Source organism: Nuphar pumila, chromosome 14 (assembly GCF_984573655.1).
Source record: "Nuphar pumila chromosome 14, dmNupPumi1.hap1.1, whole genome shotgun sequence".
Classification (NCBI taxonomy): domain Eukaryota; kingdom Viridiplantae; phylum Streptophyta; class Magnoliopsida; order Nymphaeales; family Nymphaeaceae; genus Nuphar; species Nuphar pumila.
In genome coordinates this window covers 32,589,200-32,598,194 of record NC_143262.1, presented here as the reverse complement: position 1 = coordinate 32,598,194, position 8,995 = coordinate 32,589,200, and the positions used below count along the sequence as shown (strand labels likewise).

General features: G+C 38.1%; 1 protein-coding gene across 1 annotated transcript; it reads left to right on the top strand.

Annotated features, from left to right (window-relative positions):
• The first annotated feature begins 7,785 nt into the window (after positions 1-7,785).
• On the top strand, positions 7,786-8,241 carry LOC149816731 (uncharacterized). Its single transcript, XM_089986955.1, has one exon. It carries the CDS (start codon positions 7,786-7,788, stop codon positions 8,239-8,241), a length of 456 nt encoding a protein of 151 aa, XP_089843081.1.
• The last annotated feature ends 754 nt before the right edge of the window (positions 8,242-8,995 follow it).

The following is an 8,995-nucleotide window of genomic DNA, read 5'->3' as shown; positions in this document are numbered from 1 at the left end:
CGTGGTGTTTGTTTAGTTTTTGTTTTTAGTTTACTCGCTTGGTGGTTTGCGTGGTTTGGCCGCTTAGTGCGTTAGTTAGGTAGAAAACCCAAAATTAGGACATGTGCTACACCGGTCTACTTCGAGGTGTATGCACGGGCAATGATCACTCGTCCCGAGCTAATTGAGTCTCGAGTTTCTTGTTAGGAGAATCCCTCATCCTATCACCATGGCCGAAAATCGGTCATTGTTATGTACCCTTAGGGAGTACTTCATGCCCAATATATACAATCCCACCTCCTGCATCATGAGACCTGATGTAGGAGCCAATCAATTTGAAATAAAGGTCAGTATCATTCAAATGCTACCATTATTTCATGGCCTTAGCAATGAAGACCCATATAGTTATCTTGATGATTTCCTGAAGATCTGCTCGACAGTGCGGATCAACAACTTTGGAGATGACACATTGAGGTTGACGTTGTTTCTGTTCTCTCTCAAAGATAAAGCTAAGCATTGGCTAAAGGCTCTCGATACAGTTCAGATTACCATTTGGGAAGGAATGCAGCGCGAGTTCCTTAAAAAGTACTTCCCAATTGGTAAAATGAATCAGTTTCGTAAAGCCATAATCAGTTTCTCGCAAATTAAGGGAGAGCAATTCTACGAGGCTTGGGAGAGGATGAAAGATCTTCTCCGCAAGTGTCCCCACCACCAGGTGCCTTGCTGGCAACTGGTGCAGTATTTTTACGATGGCCTGACCGAGAAGGACAGGCAAATAGTGGATTCGTCATGTGGGGGCACTTTTATGCTAAAAAGTGAGGATGAAGCGTGGTCGCTTTTTGAGACATTGAGCGAAAATTCGATGCACCATGCGACAACTTCATGGTTCGATAGGGATGCACCTGCACAGGATAGTACTAAGAAGGCAGGTATTTTTGAAATAGGGATAAACCTTGAGTTGAGCAACAAAGTAGACCAACTTTCCCAGAAATTAGTTCAGTTTTTGTTGGGTCCTTCTCCTGCCATGCATGTGTGCGCGTTGTGTGCGAGTCCTGCACACCATGTCCTCGAGTGCCCAGTTGTGTCGCAGTACCCTGAGTTTGTCCAAGAGCAAGCTCAGATGGCTCAAAACTTCGCTAGGCCTGCACCCAATCCATTTGCCAACACTTATAACCCGGGCTGGTGAAACCATCCCAATTTATCATGGCGCAACCCACAAGATCAACCCTTTAACCCTTCCCAAAGTCAACCCTGGCAAGGCGGTTATGCGCCTGAATTTCAGAGATCCAGTTATCCCCCAGTCCAACCTATTTATACTCATCCTCAGTCTTATGAGCCTTCGCATAGTCAGTCCTTTGAGGATAAGATTTTGCAAGCTTTGAGCTCACATACCCAGTCTATTGCAAAATTAGAGACCAAAATGGGGCAGCTAGTCGAGGTGCTTAGCAGGCGAAGTGAGGGGACACTGCCTAGCTAGCCTATTGTCAACCCTAGGAGAAAGGAACCCATGCATAGCTTGCATCTCATAGATACACATCAAGAGCAAGCTCAAGTAGTAACCCTTAGGAGTGGGAAGCAGTACCAAGCGAGGGAGGCTGCAGAAGAAAGAGAGAAGATAAGTGAGAAGCAGTTTGTCCCTAGTGTTTTACCTCAGGAAAGCGAGAAGGTTATTCCATCTGAGCCTTCACCATCCTACATTCCCAAAGCCCCCTTTCCTGAGGCGTTAGAGAGACCGAGAACACTAGGTAAGTCCAGAGTGAACATGCAAGAGATGCTTGAGATATTCAAGCACGTCCAGATAAACCTCCCCTTACTAGATGCTATCCAGCAAGTCTCTGCATATGCAAAGTTCCTCAAAGAGCTTTTTATGCAGAAAAGGAAGTTGAGGTCCCATGCGCAGAAAAAAAATTATTTGACTGGGCAGGTGAGCGCAGTATTGCAACACCAAACACCACCTAAGCTTAAGGACCTAGAGACTCCTATCATCTCATGTGTCATAGGAAACATCATTGTTGGGCGTGCATTGCTCGACCTTGGGGCAAGTGTTAACATCTTGTCGGGTTTCTTCTATGACCAATTTGGATTGAAAGAGATGAAACCTACACCTATGACTCTTCAACTTGCAGATAGATCGATCAAGGTCCCGAGAGGGATACTTGAAGATGTTTTAGTCAAGGTGGAGGATTGTTATTTCCCTATCGACTTTGTGATATTAGATATTGAGGGAGCTGATAGCCTACAACAGACCCCTATTATTCTCGATCGTCCCTTCCTAGCTACCGCCAACGCTTGCATTAATTGCCGCACTGGTGTGATGGATGTGTCATTTGGAAATTGGAAGATGAGGCTGAACATTTTTCGTGCTGCTATGGGGCCTGCTGTTGAGGAGGCTTCTTTCGAGGTTGATGTCGTTCAAGACCTCGTAGAAGCAGAATATGCTTGGTTATTGAGTGATCCACCACAGGAGGAGGATAAGGAATCACTCAAATAGGATCACCTAGAATTACTTGAGAATCAGATAGGTAATTTGAGTTGGATTGGGCACTTCGATCCATTTAGAGGTAGACGGGATGGGAACACAGTGCGCAGTGTCACAGATGACACTATTTTCCATCGAGAGCCTGATTGAGCCTGACTTCATGTCTATTGATCTCATGGACGATGAAGGTTTTTCCAAGGATCCGTCTGGCTGGGGACGTGAAACTTAGCACTTTATGGGAGGCAACCCATATTTTGTACAGAGATTCGTTGATTAGGATTTGTAGATTTTCTTTGGTTTTATTTTTCGTTTTCTATCTTTTTCTATGAGTTTCATGTTTTGTCATGTACACATTGCATTCATTACATTCATAGAACGTGCATTTTAAATTCATGTTAGGTTGTTTCTACTCTTTCCCTTCATTTATTTCCTCTCATGTGCATTCACGTAGTTTCATATAAGCATGGGGGAGTGCCACTGGGACAGTGTCATTCAAGCATGGGGGAGTGCCACTGGGACAGTGTCATTCAAGCATGGGGGAGGGTGTAGTTTGCACACCTTGATATTTTTGTTTACATTCTTGCACATGTTTAGACATCTCTCATGAAAAGTAGGTTTTTAAAGAAAGAGTTTGAACTTATATGAATGTTATTTTAAATCTGATGTTTTAAGAGGATTTTTAAGCCCCACGAAAATTTTTCTGACATGGATCTAAAAATTATGGTTGTTTATGCGGATTTTGAAGAAATGATGATAAATACATGTAATATTTTTTTTGAATCACAAATATGAATATGCACAGTTATATTTTTTAAAAACTAAGCAAATGAACAAAAGCATAAAAAAGAGCTCAAAAGAGAAAAAAAAAACATGAGTTAGGTTGTTTGGATAATTCCACAATCCTTACTAGATGGGATTTAGATGTAAGTTGAAACTTTTGGATTCCATTTCGAAAAGGAGAGTAGAAAACTTCGTGATCCTAAGTAGCTGAGAACAGACATAAGTTGAAGTGCTTGACTCTCACGTTGCAAAGGTGAATGAAGGAAGTCACTTTTATGTCTTAGTTGATATCTTTTGATATGTATTGAAAAAGTATAGAAGATATTGACATTGCACAAGGCATAAAAGCAGACCACACACAAGCTATAAGAGAAGAATGAATGCGCAAAAAGAAAAGGAAAAAGCGTGAAAAATAAAAAAAATCAAGAAAAGAGCTTAAAAAGAAAGAAAAGTTCAGTGCTTAGAAGTGTGATTGAGAAAATCTGTGTAGAAAGCATATGAGTGAGATTAAATAAAAAATAACTTGTTTTTATGGGATTTTCTAAGAATAAAACATAAATAATTGTGATATTTAGAAAAGTGAAAGAAATTCTTTTTCTGTGGTGTTATATAAAAGACTCTAATTATGTTTTGATTTTTTTTGTAACACGAAATATTTGTGCAAACAAAGTCTTTAATTACCTACTACTTATGAAGATGTGTAATATTATACATACATGATAGAGATGTTTGTGGGTAGCATCACTGCAAACCCTCACGAGACCTTACTTGTCCACTGGGGTAACCCAGGGGTTGAAAGGGCTTGTTGAATGAGCTAAATGCAACCGTGATTCCTACGAAAGTGAGTTAGGTGATAGTTTTCATTTCATGCAATTTTCTAGTTTGCTTGAGGACTAGCAAAACATAAGCATGGGGGTATTTGATCATGCATAGATTTCAGAGTTAATTAACATAAAAATATGTATGATTTTATGAAAAAATGTTTTAAAAACCCAATTTTATGTTAGTTTTCAGTAAATGAGCTAAAAGAATTGAAAATTAGAAAATGCTTGAAAAAGTAGCTTTATTTTGCATTTTAGTGCATATTTTAATGTTTGTTAGTTACGTAATAGTTTTAGTTTTAATAAAAATAAAAAAATAAAAAATAAAAAAATAAAAAAATAAAAAAATAAAAAAATAGAAAAATAGAGAAAAATAGTTTTATTTTACAAGTGAGTGTACATTTTTTATATTGTTAATAAAATCATTTTAGTTGTTTGTTTTTTTTAGAAAAGAAAAAAAAATTAAATATACATATAAATAGTTAGAGTAGTTTTATATATTTTTTTAATGAGTTTCTTTGTAAATAAGTTTTGTTTTCAAAGTTTTTTAAATTTTTTGAAAATTGTAACAAACCAGTTTATACGGTTTGGGCTTTTTGAAAAAAAAAACTGAAAAACAAATTGTAACAAACCGATTTGTGCTTTTAAAACCCTCTGATTGAAAAATTAAAAATCGTCTTCACCCTGTACGCCTGAACCGTTTTCCCTTTCCACTCTTTTCCCTCTCTTCCCTCTCTTCTCACCCTTCTCCATAATCGCCGACCATTTCTTGACCTTCCTTCCCCTTCTTCCCCTTTCTCTGTTCAATCTCTAGCCGGTGGTGGTGGCTATTCAGTCCGGCGACGGCGTGGGCGGTGGAGACCGCTTCTCTTCTAATCCATCTGGTTACGGTAAGACTCTGCATCTTCTTTTTCTTCTTCAGCTTCTTTATTCTTCTTCTTCTCCTTTTATTTCAATCGTTCTTGTTTAAACTTGTTTGCAGAAAAACGAAAAAAAAAAATAATAATCAGCTGTTGATTTTTGCATCGTCTTTTCATTTTCGATTTTCCGCATCTTTCCTGTTCCCTTTGTCTTTGATTTTGCAATCTCATTTTTTATTTCACGGTGACTGATTTTGATGGACTTGTATCTGCTACAAAATTATTTGATTGATCATATGGATCTCTGTTCAAATTAAACAATGTTTTTAATCATTTCTGGATCCAATCAGAGATCGGATAGCATTTTGAACTGAGATTTATGCTCTTTAGCAGGTGTAAATGTTAATCGATTCTCAGATCGAGTATCATGTGATTTTTATTTATTGAAGCACGGCTAATATGATTTTTTTGGCAATTGATTGTGTGAAATCCAGTGATCTGATCTGATTTATACATACTATGGATCAAATGTTTGAGTCTTGATCATCTGTAGTTTATTTCTGGAAAGTAGTGTTTGAATATTGATCGATTGAACTCAGGAATTCTGGATTAAAGTCTGGATCAGTTTGCTTTCCGATTTCTGGACTGTAGCTGATAGATCCTGTGGATATTGTACAAAGCTAACTGATTTCCTGTTTTTCTTATTCCTAATTTTTTTGTTTGTTTTTTTTTCAGCATTGCATTCCCTGTTTTTTTCATAATTGCGATTTCATGTTTTCTTCATTTTCAATTTTCTGTTTTAAATCATTTTCAAATTATTGTCTTACTCTTCTTTCATTTCAATTTTTTTCTGTTTTTCAGTCATTGCATGTCTGGTTGTCTGAATAATTTTTGTTGGTGCATCTCCTGTTTGCCCTTCGTTGCATTCTTCCATTTCTATACATATTATGTTCTGTTACATTTTTTTTTTACTGAATTTTCTGATTTCGTTCTGCATTTGTTTTTACAGTTTTTCCATCTAATGTTTTGTATTAAACATTCTTTGATTTTACTGTTTTCAATTCTTTAATCTTGTGTTTTTCAATAGTTCACTTTCATGTTTTGTTAATGAAGTGTTAGTTGTTAACTGTCTTCACTGTTAGTTAATTAAAATGGTTAGATTTCATGTAGTTAAGTGTTAGTGAATTGAAATTTAGTTAATTGTCATTTGTTCAATATAGTTTTAATTGTCATTAGATGTGTTTCTTATTATCTTTTATGTTGTTAGCACTTGATTAGTATAATATGTTTAGTATAGTTGTTATTTCTATCTCTTGTACTGCTCGTGTTCGCTTAATTTGTGCAGGATAGCACAGAAGTGGAGCAAAGCGATTGATTGACACGGGAAGCACAAGAGTAAAAGATTTTTGACTTTTCAGTTTAGAATTAGGAATTTAATTCTGGGTTTGTAAATATTGCTTTTTACGCCCTCTGCGAAGGGTATTCATTTGTTGTAATAGTTAGTTGTTTTACTTTACTCGTACATTTTCCATTTAATAATTCGGCAATAAAGAATAGTTTAGATTTGTGTGATTGAATACGAAATATTCCCGTTCCCTGAGTTTGACCCGGTCTCATCCACTAGTGAGAACCGGTTTTTATTATTTGATGTCTGGTTTTCACATATTTTACATATAAAAATCTTTTCAAAATTACAACAATTTAAAAGAAGACATCAGAATAACACATGCAACAGTCACTGGTATAGGGATCTAGGGAGGGATTGTGCATACCCTGAATAAGACTCTAAATAAGACACAAGGTTTAAATTTCAATTGATTTTGAAAATTTTCATTAAGTATAACATACGTATTAAGATATCCCAATAATCCAATTGTTTAATCCTTGTAACGAATTTTGAGGACGAAATTCTTTTTAGGGGGAAAGGATGTAAAACCCGTAAAAATTTCGATAATTATCAAACTAAGTCAAGGATTAAATCCTTTGAAATAAATACGATAAAATGATATAGAGTCGATCCAAATGGATCTTGAAATCCAAATTGGATCAAATGGACCCAGTATTTGGATTTGGATACGACGTATGGATTCAGATCCTGGATGCATCCGAAACCCAATTAGAATCCAATTGAATCTTAATGGATCCAAATTTGGTCAAATTGCAATCAAGATCCAAAAATGGTCAAATCGCAATCAGTTCCGAAAATGCAGTAAGTACGAATTTGGAACTCCCAAGAGAACGATGTCGTAATCGAACGAGAGGACCATGAAGAAAAAAAAACAACCATAGTTAAAGGTTAATGAGTCAGGAGGCAAGACATGAAGGGACGTCTTAGGTTCGAGACCCCTGTCCGCGGTAAAAGCCTAAGAAAAATGTTTATGATTTAGAGAGAGCGTCATAAGTGGATAAGAGAAATTAAGTTGCAAGAAAGTGCAACTAAAGAGGAATTGGCGCATTGGCCAGGACAATGGACTTACAGAGTGGAGGTCACACGTTCAAATCCCCTAGGTAACATAACGCTTTTTATGTAGAAAACATTTTTGGTTGGTAATATCCTTCAGCCACAAAAAGATTAAATGCATTAATGTTGCAGGGTATTGCAATGAAACACATCATGGCACACTGGTGGGAAACATTTCCTCTTATGGTGGAGACCTGAGTTCGATTCCCCCTGTGCGCCAACAAAGAGGGTTATTTTTGTAAATTTATCAATGCTAGTTAGATGGCGTGGGCTAACAGGTGCAACGATATTCTGAAGACTCTACAAAACTTGGCAGGAGTGGTCGGCCAACAGGCCACATCAATGCAACAAATGGGCACTAACCTACAACAAGTAGCCCAGGAAAAATCGAATGCAAGCGGAACCATGTCGTACAAGAAATTCATGGACATGGATCCACCTGCGTTTGTAGGAAAGACAGATCCCGAGGCAGTGGAGTCATGGTTGCGAGAAATTGAGAGGATTTTCAGAGTGTTGGAAGTTTCGGGCGAACGACAAGTTGATTTTGGCACATATCGCCTGAAGGAGCATGCAGAGAAGTGGTGGGAAACCACCCATGCGGTGAAGTTTCAGAATGGACCCGTGACATGGCCGCAGTTCGTAGAAGTGTTTAACAACACCTACTTTCCAAAGCACGAGAGAACCAAAAAAATGCAAGAATTCCTTGACCTGCAACAGGGAGAAGGGTCATTGACTGAGTATATCACAAAGTTTCACAACCTAGAACGTTATTGTCCCAATGTATACACAACGGACGAAGACAGGGAAATGAAGTTTGCACGAGGACTGAAAGCAGGATTGAGAAACTGCCTATATACATGAGGGCCAAAAACCCTCGACGAGGCTATTCAGGTGGCTACCTTGCTTGAGGATGATTGGAAAGAAGGGCAAAAGTTCCAGAAGAGTCGCCAGGGAGCGCAAAAGCCAGAATTCAAGAAGAGGTTCGGTGGAAAGAAGTTCAATCCGCATGCCAAGAAATCGAGGCATTTTAGGGAACATAAGATGGGCCAAACACAAGGCCAGCAATGCCAGAAATGCAACTGTTTCCATCTGGGACAACAGTGCCCTCGAGAGATGGGAGACTGCCTTTACTGTGGAAAACTGGGGCACTATATCAGGGAGTGCCGCAAGAAACAGGCAGATGATGCAAAAAGGGCAAGTGGAGGTCAACAACCCCAACCACAGCATCAAGCACCGCCATCTCATCAAGCAAATCAGAAGAAGATGGTCAGAAGAGTTTATGCGACCTCGGCAGAAGAACTTCAGAAGGGTGATTTGGTCCAAGGTACACTTCTCATATCTGGACAAGCCGCCTTAGTACTCTTTGATTGTGAAGCAACATATTCTTTCATATCTGTTAATTTTGCTAAACAACTTAGGGCACCCACCGAATCATTGAAGCATGAATTAGTAGTTCATAATCCCATCGGATTCAACGAACCATGTGTAAATTACATGCCAAACATATAAGTCGTGTTAGGAGAACAAACACTGCTTGCAAACCTAATCCTACTCAATATGACAGAATATGATGTCATATTAGGTATGGATTGGTTGTACGAACACTATGCCAAAA

What these genes read in the sequence shown, in the direction of transcription:
- LOC149816731 (XM_089986955.1), top strand. Translation starts at nt 7,786, where the DNA reads ATGTCGTACAAGAAATTCATGGACATGGATCCACCTGCGTTTGTAGGA.